General features: G+C 35.1%; 1 protein-coding gene across 2 annotated transcripts; it reads left to right on the top strand.

Annotated features, from left to right (window-relative positions):
* Positions 1-6964: 6964 nt before the first annotated feature.
* TUBB1 (tubulin beta 1 class VI) lies at positions 6965-13989 on the top strand. 2 transcript variants are annotated; one of them, XM_074210365.1, is made up of 4 exons: positions 6965-7226; positions 8831-8939; positions 9282-9392; positions 9508-13988. In XM_074210365.1, exons 1-4 carry the CDS (start codon positions 7170-7172, stop codon positions 10581-10583), a joined length of 1353 nt encoding a protein of 450 aa, XP_074066466.1. In that variant the 5' UTR covers positions 6965-7169; the 3' UTR covers positions 10584-13988. The 2 variants fall into 2 exon arrangements, with proteins under 2 accessions (XP_074066466.1, XP_074066465.1); XM_074210364.1 differs by lacking the exon at positions 6965-7226 and adding an exon at positions 8258-8359 and having other exon boundaries at positions 9508-13989.
* The last annotated feature ends 1404 nt before the right edge of the window (positions 13990-15393 follow it).

Raw genomic sequence — 15393 nt, forward strand, 5'->3', positions numbered from 1 at the left:
AGTGACAAAGAGAGTTTCCTAGAGATTTATGTAAAGTAAAACCCAGCTAATTTTGATATTTAAAAGACATATGCAGAGGATGAAAACAAGTAGAGGATGAATAAAAATGCATAGCATGGTCATGTAAAAATAATATCAGGAGTGCTAAAACTCAAAATAAGATGAAGCTGCCAAGAAATGATGGGAAACCATAAAAAACACTGGAATTTTCTTAACTATTCTAGGAAAAAAGAGAAAGTTCAAAGCAGAATTGATACTTGGGATGAATGGGACAATGATCATGGAAAATAGAGAAGACAAAACAATTTCATTCTTATTTTGCTTCTTTTCTAGTCTACATCATACTTTCAATGATGAGTATGACCATCTTTGTGTGGTTGAGGTGGGATGGAAAGGGAGGTTGAAGAAGTGAGATGATGAAAGAGAAACAATATGTGTGTGTTGAAGTCTTGCAGTATGAATTGGGGAAGAGAGAAAATTGTAAGCCAGCATTCAAACTCACTAAGGAAGGAACGGGAGTGACCTGGAAGCAACAGCTACCCGATTTGCCATGGATATAGTTTACCATGATGACAAACACCTGCTTGACAAATCTCTCCTGCTATCTTTGTGAACAAAGTGGAGAAGTGAGGGTTAAGTCACATAGAAGCTACTTGAACAATAGTCCCCAAAGAGGTCATTAAAAACTTGCTCAGCTTAGAGGAAGATTTCTAGTGGAAAGTCCCAGAGATCTCAGCTTGGCCCAGTTTCTGCTTAATGGTTTTTATTAATGACTTGAATTACAGCATAGCTGGAATGTTTATTATATTTGCAGATGTGATATGAATCAGGATCCCTCCCCCAAAATTTCAAAACTCAACAAGAAAGTGTTTTGGGCCAAATCTAACATGAAATTTAATGGAAATAAAAAAATCATCAAATTGGAATAAATGAATAAGTCTACATTTTAGTTTAAACAAATCATCTTCATAAGTACAAGATAGTGAATATGAAAAAAACCCTTATGATTTTAGTAGATTCAGTATGGTTTTGAAATGAAGTCTGAGAAATCTGGGAATCAAGAAAGCTAAGGCTGCTCAGAGAAGTTTGGAGCCTAGAACATGAGTAGTCACATCATATTTGAAAAAAAATATGGCATATGGTAAGAGTATGGCTGCAAATGTTTAACAAATGAATCTTTGCTGAGGGAGGGGTATAAAGTGTGCATGACACTTATAAATATGAAAGTGGATGAATGCTGAAAAACTTTCATAGAAAAATAAAATAAAATATCAATTAAAAAAGAAACCTTTCTCAGTCCCTCTTAATTTCCTCTTTTGATCATTTCCTTTTCATCATGTAAACAATTTGTTTGTATAGAGTTGTCTGGATACTATCTCCCTTATTAGATTATAAATTCCTTGAGGGCTCCTTTATTATATTATAAATTCCTTTACCTTTTCACTGTATTCCTGTGCTTAGCACAGTGCCTAACTCATCATTAGATTTGGATGGTACCATAGTGCATAGAGTCCTGGGCCTAGAATAAAGTAGACTCATCATCCTGTAAGATTCTGGGCAAGTCACTTAACCTTGTTTGCCTCAGTTTCCTCATTTATAAAATGAACTGGAGAAGGAAATGGTAAATCATACCATTTGTAAATATGTTAAACACACACGTACATATACAACTTTTACCAGACTGTTTGTCATCAAGGGGAGAGGGCTGGGAAGGTAGAAAAATGTGTAACTTATAAATATGCAAGTGGATGAATGCTGAAAAACTTCCTTAGCATATAATTGGAAATATAAAATAAAATTTTAAAAAAAGAAGTCTTTCTCAGTTGTTCTCAATTTGCCAAGTATAACTGTATCTTTGTCAAGAAAAACCCAAAATGGGGTCTTGAAGAGTTGGCCATGAATAAACAACTAAAACACATAGTAGTAATAAATATTTATTGATGGCCTGACAACCAATTTTACACTGACTTTGTGATTGTCTTCCTAACCCACTGGACATGTTTGGTGCTAGGATTCACTACCTCCATTAAGAACAGATTAAGATATTAATGGAAGGTAGGGGGTCCTTCTCTTAAACACAGTTCTAGAATATTAACCCAGACTGTATAGTTTAACATCTTTTTTTCTTGTTCAAAATTTCTATAAATGTTACCTAAAATATTCTCGGGTTAGAGAGCATGAAGGAGAGGACTTTGGTGGTTTGAACAGTTCTCTCTCCAAGTTAGAAAGGGTTTGGAATAAAATAAAGATAAATTAAATTAACTTGCTTATGCAGGAATTGAGTCTTAATAATGGACAATAAATTAATAGTATTTTTTACATTATCACTTTTGATAGACAGGAATTTGCATGTTTTATAGTCTTCTAGGCTATTGCATCTGCTGAAGTTCTTTATAACAAGGGAGATTACAGTGAAGGAAGGGTAGAGGAAAGTGATATATTGTTGTTTAGTAATTTTAGTCATATATGACCTTTTCGTGTTTCCATTGGGGGGCTTTTTTGGCAAAGGTACTGGAGTGGTTTATTATTTCCTTCTCCAACTCATTTTACAGATGAGGAAACTGAGGCAAACAGGGTTAAGGGACATGCTCAGCTGCTATGTGTCTGAGGCCAGATTTGGAATAAGGTAGATGAGTTTTCTTCCAGGCCTGGCACTCTATATATTGAGTCACCCAGTTGCAGAAAGTGGTAGAGCCAGAAATAACCAAGAAGGAAAGAAAGTTTTTAATAAATACCTAATGTGGTAGGCACTCTGATAAATGGTTCACAAATATTATCTCATTTGATCCTCACAACATTTTTGAGAATTAGGTGCTATCATTATTCCCATTTTATAGATAAGGAAAATGAAGCAAAAACGGAGCTTGAAACTTACTCAGGGTAATATAGTTATGAAGTATCTGAGGCTGTATTTGAACTCAGGTCTTCTTGACTCTAGGCTCAGGGCTCTCTCCACTCTGCCATCTAGCTGCCTCTAAAATAAGTATGAATAATAATGTAATATGTAAAATATTAAAATAAAAATAATATATATCAATAAAACTTTTAAAAAGAAGCTTACAGTGTGATAGTAGAAATGAGGGATGTGCCCAAATAGTTATAATACAAAGAGACACAGTGTGGCCAGTATCAGGAGAAAGGTGTGAACAATGTGTACTATGAGTTTTTGAGAAGAAATCATCACTTCTGGCTGGTGGCGATCAAGGAAAGCTTCATGGAGGGGTAGCATTATGGACTAGACTTTGAAAGTTGGAGAAGGTCTTGAGATAGGGAATGGGGGAAGGGACATTGCAGGATTAGGAAGTAGAAGACATGCTGCAGTTATGCAGTTAATGTATATTCAGCTTGTTTATATTTAACAAAGAAAAAACAAAACTCATTCTTATTGTCTATTATGGAACAAAGTTCATTTTTTGTTTCTACTCTTTTCAGTTTTTTTTTGCTACAAAGTCCAGATAACAATAATGATAACAATAATAATAATTAGAACTTTTATAGCATTTTAAGATTTGTAAAGGACTTTACATGTTAACTAATTTGGTTCACACAACAATCCTATTAAGTAGATACTGCCATTTTGCAGTTGGGGAAAATAAGGCAGAGAGAGGTTAAATGACCTGCCTAGGGTCACAGTAAGTATTCAAAGCATAATTTGAATTTAGATCTTTTTATTTTATTTTATTTTCCAATTACATGCAAAGATAGTTTTCAACATTCATACATTTGTAAGCTGTTGAGTTTTTTTCCTACTATCCTCCTTCCCTCCACCCTTCCTATGGTAGCAAACCATCTGATATAGGTTATATATGTAAAATCATGTTTAACATATTTCTATATTAGTTACCTTGTAAAAAAAGGAATTATAACTAAGGGGGAAAACATGAAAAAGAAAGAAACAACATAAAAGAAGTTTTAAAAAAGTGAACATAGTATGCTTTGATCTGCATTCAGGCTCCATAGCTTTTTCTCTGGATGTGGATGGCATTTTCCAACAGGTCTCTCAGGATTGTCCTTGATCACTGAACTGCTGAGAGGAGCTGCATCTACTATGGTGTATCATCTCATAATGTTGCTGTTAATGTGTATCATGTTCTCCTGTTCTGCTCACTTCACTCACCATCACTTCTTGCAAGTCTTTCCATGATTCTCTGAAGTATGGATACTCATGATTTCTTGCAGAATAAAAGTACTTCATAACATTCATATAGTATGATTTGTTCAGCCACTCCCCAACGAGCATCCCCTCAATTTCCAATTCTTTGTCACTACAAAAATAGCTGCTATGAATATCTTTGCCCATGTAAGTCTTTCCCCCTTTTTATGATCTCTTTGGTATACAGACCTAGCTGTATCAAAGGATATGCACAGTTTTATTGCCCTTTGGGGATAGTTCCAAACTGTTCCCCAGAGTGGTTGCATCAGCTCACAACTCCACCAACAGTGCATTAGTAGCCTAGTTTTTCTACATGCTCTCCAATATTCTTTGTTTGTTTTCCTTTTTTGCCAATATGATAGATATGAGATAGGTACCTCAGTGTTATTTTAATTTGCATTTCTCTAATAATGCTTTTGAGCAATTTTATATGACTATAAATAGCTTAAATTTATTCATCTGAAAATTACCTATTCATGTCCTTTGATCACTTATCAAATAGAGAATGATTTATAAATTTGACTCTTGTTCTTTCTATATTTTAGAAATAGAAATGTTAACTGTGAAAATTGTTTTCTAGCTTTCTGAATTCCTTTTAATCTTAGTTGCATTGTCTTTGTTCATGCAAAAACTTTTGAATTTAATATAGTTGAAATTATTCATTTTTCAATTTGTAATTTTTTTTCTCTTTTTTGATCATAAACTTCTTCCCCAGGGGCAGCTAGGTGGTGCAGTGGGTAGAGTACCAGCCTGGAGTCAGGAGTACCTGAGTTCAAATCCATCCTCAGACACTTAATAATTACCTAGCTGTGTAGCCTTGGGCAAGCCACTTGACCCCACTGCCTTGCAAAAACCTAAAAAAAATTAAACTTCTCCCCATTCTATAGATCTGAGAGATAGACTATTTCTTGTTCTCCTAATTGGTCACTTTATGTCTAAATACTATACCCATTTAGTCCTTATCTTGGTATAGATGTTGGTCTATGCCTACCTTCTGCCATGCTATTTTCCACTTTTTGCAGCAATGAATTCCTTATCCCAGAAACTAAAGTCTTTGGGTTTATCAAAAAATATGTTATTATTGTCATTTACTACTTTTTTTGGTACCTAATCTATTTCATTATTCCACTTCTCCATTTCTTAGCCAGTTCCATATTGTTTTGATTAGTAATAGTTTATAATATAGTTTTAGATCCCAAATGCCTTGGCCACCTTCCTTTGCATTTTTTTCATTAATTCCCTTGATACAGTTGATTTTTTTGTTCTTCCAGATGAATTTTGCTGGAACTCAGATCTTCTTGACTCCAAGTTCAGCTTATATCAATTGCTTTGAAATATAGATGCCTTTATTATATGAATTAATTACTATTAGTATCAGCATATATTTTAGAATTCAGAATGTATCAAGCACCCTCATTATTTACTATAAAATTTTCCTAAAAAATAGTCATTCTCTCAGATAGAATCCCAAAGTACAAAGAGATCATTAATAGAATGAGAGAACCTGGGAATAGTGCAGCAAATTTGGATCTGTAAGAAAAGGCAGTAGTAGTTATGGTTGGGGTGCTCCCCAAACTGAAAAAAGTTGCACTTGAATTTTAACAAGATAAAGGTAAGATATTCACTAGTTGTTAAATACGAATATATTCAATGGAGAGGTAAGAAAATGAAATGGACAAGATAATGATACTTCTTTTAAAATGTCTATTTCTGTTGACTCTAACCCAATTTAGGATACTTGGAAAACACTGAAACTTGGAAATGCTGGTAGTGATTCTATTGCATCATAGAATTAACTAATCATGTCACACATGAAGAAACAATTCAAGTCACTTTCCCATAGTCCTAAGTAGCACCTCTGGGCTTTATACCCACTTTCTCTGACTTCAAACCCTGTACTTTTTCCCACTGCATTTGTATATCTTAGCAGGCAATACTTCCTTGTTCTCTCACCTTTTATCTTTCAGGGTCAGAGCACATGTTAAGCACTATTCTCTCTAAAATTACCAGTTTTCCCCACATACAAAAGCATTTCCTTGCCCCATCCCAAGCATCTTTCATTTCCCTTCCACTATTTCCTTTAAAACAAGCTACTTTTCCTAAATACAAATATATGAATGCAGGCTCCATTTTCACTAAATGGCAATAAAACAAAACATAAAAAACTCCTACAAAAATTACACTTCAGACTAGGAATTGAAACTTGGATTTGTAATCAATCTGACCTTTTGTTAGTTTATTTGGTAGAAACAGCAGAAGATAGAGATTAGAGGTTGGGCAGAGGGACTTTTCTTAAAAATTAAAGTCACTTTAACCAAAAAAAATAAGGAAAAATCCTCCATCTCCTTTCTTTTTTTTATGTTTTTTTTTGCAAGGCAATGGGGTTAAGTGACTTGCCCAAGGCCACACAGCTAGGTAATTATTAAGTGTCTGAGACCGGATTTGAACTCAGGTACTCCTGACCCCAGGGCCAGTGCTCTAGCCACTGTACTGCCTAGCCGCCCCTCCATCTCCTTTCAAAACTGATTTCTACCCAGGTTCAGAAGCAAAATAAAGCAAATCTGAAGATAAAACCTGTCCATCTAAAGATACTAGATCTCATACCACAACATTAACCATCCTTCAAATTATAGTCTGGGAGATAAAATGCTTCAAGACAGCCATGACCTCTGCATATCCACCAATACTGAACCAAGTAAGCATCTAAGCATTTTGTTTTAGACTGGGAAATGACTGGACAATATTCAGTGTAACAGTAAGCATCAGAAAAGGAAAAAACAACCTCTTCTCAAAGAAAGATAGGCAGAAAAGGAGGAGGGTGAGGGGAATTCGGAACTGGTCACACCCTTGGTGCTAGTTTTTGAAGGACAGTGTGGTCACTCTAAAACACTCATTGGAAATGACTCTCATTGCTTCTAACTGATGTGTGTGGGAAGAGTTGTTCTCCTGGAATTTGTGGATTTCATCAGGATCTCATAACTTTGGTACAAGGCAAAAAAAAAAAAAAGAAAAGAAAATGCGTGAAATTGTACATATTCAGATTGGCCAGTGTGGAAACCAAATTGGATCCAAGGTAAGCTGAATTTGATTATGAATACTATATATCTATGATTGGTGAATAATATTCAAGGATCATGAACCCAGCACTGGTGCACATTATTTATTGATTGGGTCATTTAGGAACATATCTAGTTTTGGAAACAAAGATAAAAATGACGCACATATAGAAGAGATGGTTTAAAAAAATAAACCATAAAATTCAACCTGATAATTAGGCTAACACCATTTGTGGTTAAATTTGAAGAATATGTACATATATGACACAAAACAATTTATATAAGACCTTCTATTATATTTATGCCTCAAGAGGTATATTATATTTGGCATATTATTTAATACATTTGAAGAAAAGTAATTTATCACAAAATCAGTTTCTAAAAGTGAATGGATAAAGTATGCCAATCTGAAATATGTTTTGCTGAACAGTACCTGAATTATTGTTTTACTGTAGTAGATTTTGGAAGTCAATTTTTATTCATTTTTCTTCAAACCAATTTCATCAAAATTTTTTCTATTTATAAATATTCAAACAATAAACAATAAACAAACTTAAGATATCAAATGTTAAATTTTTAAGAGTACTGATTCTAGTGAATACTAGCTGATAATTCATTCTTGTTTTTACTTAAATGATTTAAGCATGGTATATTTTAATGTTTGCCTTTTATTTCAGTAACCTTTCAAAGATGGCAGGTGCACTTTAAAATGGAACAAAGACTATTCCTGTTAATAAAAGTCAGAATTATGGGACAGAGTCAGCATTTAAAACTAGACTATAAGGGGGTGGCTAGGTGGCGCAATAGATAGAGCACTGGCTCCGGAGTCAGGAGTTACCTGAGTTCAAATCAGCCTCAGACGCTTAATAATTACCTAGCTGTGTGGCCTTGGAGAAACCACTTAACCCCGTTGCCTTGCAAAAAAAACAACAACAACAACCTAACCCCCCACCAAAAAAAACCCTAGAATATAGACATAGGAGGGTGGGGCTGCCTTAACCTCACAGTTCTGAGGTTCAAAGATAAGAGAACAGAGGACCACAAATGAATGGAAGCTCTAGATATGGTCTTGTTTCTTTTTCTAGAGCAGCAGTGTGGTCTAGAGGTCAGTTTATTAAAGAATGGGTATTATTTTGAGTCTATAAGAAAGGTAAATGTATGTTTATATTGTGGTATTTGTGTAATTCATACTCCTTTTTAACCTTTTCCAAGAAATAGTGCTAAAATTTGTCATATAAATTATAGTTTTATAATTAGAATTATTTGGACTTATGTTTTACCTATAAGACTTTAAGCAAATGACAACCTCTATGGGTCTTGTTTTCTTTACCTGCTAAAAAAAAAGGAACATTGATATAGATGATCTTTAAGGTCCTTTTGAACTTTAATACTCTTTAAGAGAAGAGAGAAAGGATTTCGAAATGTAAAGATCAGGAAGGAATGATATTACAGAGAAAGAGAAAGCCTATATACAAAGGCAAGGATGATGGAGATGGGATAATGTGTGCTTGGAACTGCCAGTGGGCCAACAGGATGAATCTGGAGTACATGGGGGTTGGGGTACAGTAGTATAATGTGAAAATGTTTAGAGTCATGAGTATATGTATTTTCCTTCTTTTAGTTCTGGGAAGTGATTGGGGATGAACATGGGATTGATGCTACTGGGAGCTACCATGGAGACTCAACCCTGCAGCTTGAGAGAATCAACGTTTACTACAATGAAGCCTATGGTATAGTACTGGCAAGCATTTGATGCAATGACATATTATTTTAGAGATTTTAAATAATTCTATACTATAGAAAGAATAAGAGGGATGACTCAAATCTCTTCCTATACTCTTCTCTGGAATTCTATGATCCTCCCCCCAGTAGATCATAAGTTCTTTGGGAGCAGGGGTTGGTTTTGGCTTTTTTTTTTCTGCCCTTCTTTGGTATCCTCAGTACTTAGCATCATTCACGGCCCAGAATAAGATCTTAATAAATGCTTGTTGCTCAGTTATCTACATAATTATCCAATGGACCTAGGCTAACCAAGACAATAACCTTTAGAAATGTTTTTCTTTCTAAACCAGCTAAAAAGTACGTGCCCCGAGCTGTCTTAGTGGATCTAGAACCTGGCACCATGGATAGTATCCGGTCTAGCCAATTAGGAACCCTCTTTCAACCTGATAGTTTTGTTCATGGTGAGTATTGCACAGGCATGGACAGAATAAATGGAAATGTTCCACAAATGCATTATTAGTGCTGCCATTTTCTCTTTAGTAGACTTTTCTTATCTGAAGACTTCTCTTGTTGCAGGTAATTCAGGAGCTGGCAACAACTGGGCAAAGGGCCATTATACAGAAGGAGCTGAACTGATTGAACATGTGATGGATGTAGTCAGGAATGAGAGTGAGAGTTGTGACTGCCTCCAGGGCTTTCAGATAGTTCATTCACTGGGGGGAGGGACTGGATCTGGGATGGGCACCCTCCTTATGAATAAGATCAGAGAAGAATATCCAGACCGGATTATGAATTCCTTTAGCATCATGCCTTCCCCTAAAGTATCTGACACAGTCGTAGAGCCATATAATGCAGTACTTTCCATCCACCAGCTCATTGAGAACACAGATGCATGCTTCTGTATCGATAATGAGGCCCTCTATGATATATGCTTTAGAACCTTAAAGTTGACAACTCCCACCTATGGTGACCTCAATCATTTGGTGTCCTTGACAATGAGTGGGATCACCACCTCCCTCCGCTTTCCTGGTCAACTTAATGCTGACCTGAGAAAACTGGCAGTGAACATGGTTCCTTTCCCCCGGCTCCACTTTTTTATGCCAGGCTTTGCCCCATTGACAGCCCGTGGCAGTCAACAGTACAGAGCCCTCTCGGTCTCTGAGCTTACCCAGCAGATGTTTGATGCCCGCAACATGATGGCCGCCTGCGACCCCCGCCATGGCCGTTACTTAACAGTAGCCTGTATTTTTCGAGGCAAGATGTCCACCAAGGAAGTGGATGAGCAGTTGCTCATGATACAGACCAGAAATAGCGGTTATTTTGTGGAGTGGATTCCCAACAATGTCAAAGTTGCTGTGTGTGACATCCCACCACGGGGGCTTAACATGGCTGCCACCTTTATAGGGAATAACACTGCAATTCAGGAGCTATTTATCAGAGTTTCTGAGCAGTTCTCAGCTATGTTCAAAAGGAAGGCTTTTGTCCACTGGTACACTGGTGAAGGGATGGACATAAGTGAATTTGGAGAAGCAGAAGGTAACATCCATGACTTGGTATCAGAATATCAGCAATACCAAGATGCCAAATCAATCCTGGAAAAGCATGAGGAGGCAGAGGAAGTTGAGATAGAACCAGAAGAAAAAGAACAGTAAGCAGTGGAATGAGGAAAAAAATGTTTAAATGTGAGGTAACCACTTTATCAAAGATATAATCAAGGATTTTGCTTATCACTGTTTTAATTTTTTTTAACCCTTTTGACTTTATTTTCCAAATACAATGAAGAAAGGACATCAATTTTTTTTCTTTGTTGGAAGTTAGGATAGGGTGGGGAATGATGATGGGAAACAAATAGATTATAACAATGAATTCCTAGCATTAGTAATTACCAAATTTAGAAGTTTATAGCATAATTGCAAACTATGTTAATTTATTTAACATGGTAAATTTGTTGGCAAACATTATAACCATTCTTTCAATATTTACCAAATGTCTATCTCTCTGGCACGACAGGGAGTGATTGAAGCTTAAATCAATTCCAAAACTCCTTGGGGTATAAATTTTGGGATTCTTGCTGAACATAATCTGAGATAATCTACTTTGAACTTCCTGTTGAGGGGTGGCTAGGTGGTGTAGTGGATAAAGCACCGGCCTTGGAGTCAGGAGTACCTGGGTTCAAATCCAACCTCAGACACTTAATAATTACCTAGCTGTGTGGCCTTGGGCAAGCCACTTAACCCCATTTGCCTTGTAAAAACCTAAAAAAAAAAATGAACCTCCTGTTGACTCAGTTTTATCTTTTCCCTTTCTGAAACCTCATAGGAAATAAGACAATTTATTTGCAAGGTTTCACTGCAATTAAGTACATATACATTCAAATATTTAAATGGACATAATTAGTAAATCTAACTTGCAAAAATCAACATGTGCTTGCTAGAAAGAAATTGAGAAAATAAGACTACCTCTAAAGCACAGGTAGCTCCCATAAGCTATTTAATTAGTCTTAGACTGCTAAGTAATTCTAAAAAATTTTTCAGTAATTATTTTTGTCAGTATAGATTAGATTTATTAGAATATTGTGTGTTTTTAAAATTATTGATACATTTACATTCAGAAAATGCTTTGCAATCAGTTTGACTTTAGAAAAAGAATGTAAATCTGCAGATACACATAAATGTAACAACTTCTAAAATTTGGGAATTAAGCAATTGTTCTCAGGTACTGAAAACAGTCTCCTATTAGGAAACATTTACACTTAATTGGGGAGGTTGCCACAAATGACAGCATTCTGAGACACTCTTAACTAGTATACAATTTTAATGTTCATATATATCAGCACTAAATCCACTAGAGCAAAGTCAGGTAATTTAAGACCTCTTAATTATATTTAACCTGTCTCTGCTAAAGACAACTGCAACTGCCACCCCTTTTCTACATTGTAAAGCATATAAGGTTTTCAGCATTACCATTTATGATGATATTTGATCCAAGAACAACTGTTTTAAAACCCCCCCAACAATTCTCTAATGCTTCTAACACTGAAAGTATATGCAATTGAGTTTCTATTCCTCTTATTTGCTTATGTAATTGGCTAGAATAAATATAGGAACAGCAGGAAGTGGAAGGATGAGGGAGTGGTGCAATCTGACAAGAATGTGGATTTTTTTTTAAATAAGGCACCATGGTAACAAGGCTAAGGAAGTCTTGAAAAAGTTTGCCCAGACCAATAACCCTAACCATCAGTATCACTGATACTTTCACTATTTACAAATCTAGTGATTTTCTACTTGGAAAGGAAATGTAGACACAATGTTGAAGAAATATTGAATTCAATATTTCAAAATATGAATTCAATAAATTAAATTAAATTAAATTAAAAGATTCACTGTATAGAGTACTGTTAGGCATTAAGGGAGACTAAAAAAAGTCCCCTATCCTCTAAATCTCACTAATGGTAAATATCCAATGTATAAAAGTTACTTGCAAAATAGACTATTACAAACCTCTTGAGCTGTGCAAAGTCCTCATTGATACAAAGGAGGAAAAGGTAACATGTTCTGTCAGGGCCAGGAAAAGCTTTATGAAGAAGGTAGAATTTGACCTGGATGGACATTGAAGAATTGCAAGAATTTCAGTAGGTGGATATTAGGGTGAAAGGAAAGAAAAGGATGGGAGAATGGAAGGAATATCAGCATAGGCACAGAACAGAAGCATAAAAAACAAACTCTCAGAAAATGTTTCAAATTGTCAAGTTTGGTTGGATCATAGTAGATGAAGTGAAGTACCAAGAGAAGGATGGAAAGAAAAGTTGAAGTCAGGTTTTAGGGGACTGCAGAGTGGAATGAGAGAGGTCAAGTGATATGGTATATACTGGGGAGTTGCTGAAGGTTTTTGATTTCAGAGGAGTGATGGGATCAGAAGGTGTAATATAAGGAATAATATAGTAGTAACAATTAAGGATGGCTGTAGGTAGAAAGAACTTAAAGGCTGTAAAACCCATTAGGAAACTATACCATGGTCCAGATAAGAGAGGCTGTTAGTCTAAACTGAAAGGATAAAAGTGGAAAGTTGGAATGAAAAGCAATTATATAACGTTTACCATATGCAAAGCAATATGTAATGTACTGGATATACAAATGCAATACAAGAGTGAGGCAGTCTTTGCCTTCAAAGAGCTTCTTTACAATAAAGGGAGACAAAATTTATAGGGAAGATTTGTCCAAGGGAAGGGTGCTTTGGTCTGGAAATTCACAGAGATATTGAATGAAGCCATAGGAGAATCCATTAACACATCTCTTTCTACCTGAAATTCTATTTATTTGATTATGGTGTGGATGGCAAGATAATCAGAGTGAATGAGTGTGGTAAGGTTGGTATGGGGCTGGACAGATAGAGTGGACTGTGACATTGCTCTTATTCATCTAGCTAAGCATAGCTTAGCTCTAGAGTAGGAGTTTCAAAGTTGAGTTGATTACATCTCCCTGAGGCTGTTCCAGCTTACAGATGCAATAAGATGGCACATTGTGGATGCCTTGATTGGATAAAAAGCAGGAATTTTGTAGAATTAATAGTACTTCCAACAGATTCGATGGGAAAAGAGTCAAAGATGAGTAAGCATGGATGACTGAGAAAATAGCAGTTATTAATAGCAAGAGGGAAATGAAGAGAAAGCAATGGTAGAATTTAGTGAGAACCTGTTAACATATAGCTGTTAAGGTGAGCTGATTCCTCAGACCATAAAGAGAAGTTTACATTAATTGAAAAATTATACATGTGTTTAAGAACTTTTGATACAAAAGATGAAGAAGTAACTAGGTATGTGATGTATGTTGAATTTCAAGCCTGGAGAGACCTGGATTCAAATGCCTTTTTAGACTTTAAGAGCTGTGTGACCTCACCTATAAAATAAAGATATTATCTATGGTACCTATAAGTTGTATCAATTGAGAAAGTATGTACAATTCTTTGAAATCTTAAAATGATATATCAATTCCTGCCATTATCAACATGTAGCTATATCAATAAATTAAAAATATTTCTGCTTACTTAAAATTCTTATATTTTTGTCCATAATCAAAAATAAAAAAGGAAATAAATTTTTCTATTGATCTAAATTCATATTTTCTTTGAATTATATGCATATAAATATAATTATATTTATACATATATATATATAAAAACTAATTTTTTCCAAAAACTCCTGTCATTCAAACTGATTCTTCACTTTATTCTTCACTCAAAAATGTTCCAAAAAAGTAACTTTCTTATTTTTATACTATACAATAGATTAAAAAAGGGAAACAAATATTGAACTATTTTACTTCTTAGTTTGGAAAATTGTTCCTTCTACATTTCTAAGATTACCTAAAGGTCCATGAGATAGAATTTAGAACTTAAAAGAACCTTGATGGGGCAGCTAGGTGGCACAGTGGATAGAGCACTAACTTTGGAGTCAGGAGAACCTGAGTTCAAATGCTACCTCAGACATTTAATAATTGCCTAGCTGTGTGATCTTGGGCAAGTCACTCTTAACCCCATGGCCTTAAAAAAAATAACCTTGAGATTATCTAATTTAACACCTTCATTTTACAAGGGAAGAAATACATACAAAAAACCCTGTAAATTTGCCTGAGTTCACTCAGTTAATAAATGGCAAAAACCAGTACTAGAATTTCTAATACTGACCCCAAAAGGCAAATGTCATCTTGATCCCAAAAGCTTCAGCAGTTTTTGTTTTGTTTCTATAACAGAAATTATTTTTCTTTCTGGCAATCAGGGTTAAGTGACTCGCCCAGGATCATGTAACTAGTTAAGTATCTGCGGCTGAATTTGAACTATGTTCCATCTGACTCCAGGGCCAGTACTCTATCCACTGTGCCACCCAGCTGCCCTAGATCACTATTTCTTAACCTTTTTGGTGGGCTAAACAAATTGTGGTACATGAATGCAATGAATATTATTATAAGAAATGACAAATATCAAGAATATAAGGAACTATAGGAAAACTTACATGAACTGATATAAATAATAAAGTGAGTAGAGCCAAGGAAACAATATATACTATATATTAAAAAATGTAAATGAGAAAAACAAGAACCACAAAACAACCTCAAATAAGTTCAGCATTCCAAAGTATGACCTTAAAGAAGAGATATGAGAAAATAATTCCCCTTTGCAGAAGCTGAAGATCCATGCATGTGGTATATTGCATTTATTTTTCACACTTAAAAAAAATTATTTATTTAAGGTAATGGGATTAAGTGACTTGCACAAGGTCACAAAGCTAGGCAATTATTAAATTTCTGAGGTGCATTTGAACTCAGGTCCTCCTGACCCCAGGGCTGGTGCTCTATCCACTGTGCTACCTAGCTTCCCCTATTTTTATAATTTTTTAATGCCCTGATTGATTTTTGCCACTTTTTTTTTCTTTAAAAAAAATCTTGGACGGCTAGGTGGCATAGTGGA

This window comes from Macrotis lagotis, chromosome 1 (genome assembly GCF_037893015.1).
Source record: "Macrotis lagotis isolate mMagLag1 chromosome 1, bilby.v1.9.chrom.fasta, whole genome shotgun sequence".
Taxonomy (NCBI): Eukaryota; Metazoa; Chordata; class Mammalia; order Peramelemorphia; family Peramelidae; genus Macrotis; species Macrotis lagotis.

Coding starts and splice junctions, on each gene's coding strand:
- TUBB1 (XM_074210364.1), top strand. CDS start 8,258: ATGGAAGCTCTAGATATGGTCTTGTTTCTTTTTCTAGAGCAGCAGTGT. Junction 8,360..8,830: donor ATTTTGAGTCTATAAGAAAG/GTAAATGTATGT, acceptor TCCTTCTTTTAG/TTCTGGGAAGTGATTGGGGA. Junction 9,393..9,507: donor ACCTGATAGTTTTGTTCATG/GTGAGTATTGCA, acceptor CTCTTGTTGCAG/GTAATTCAGGAGCTGGCAAC.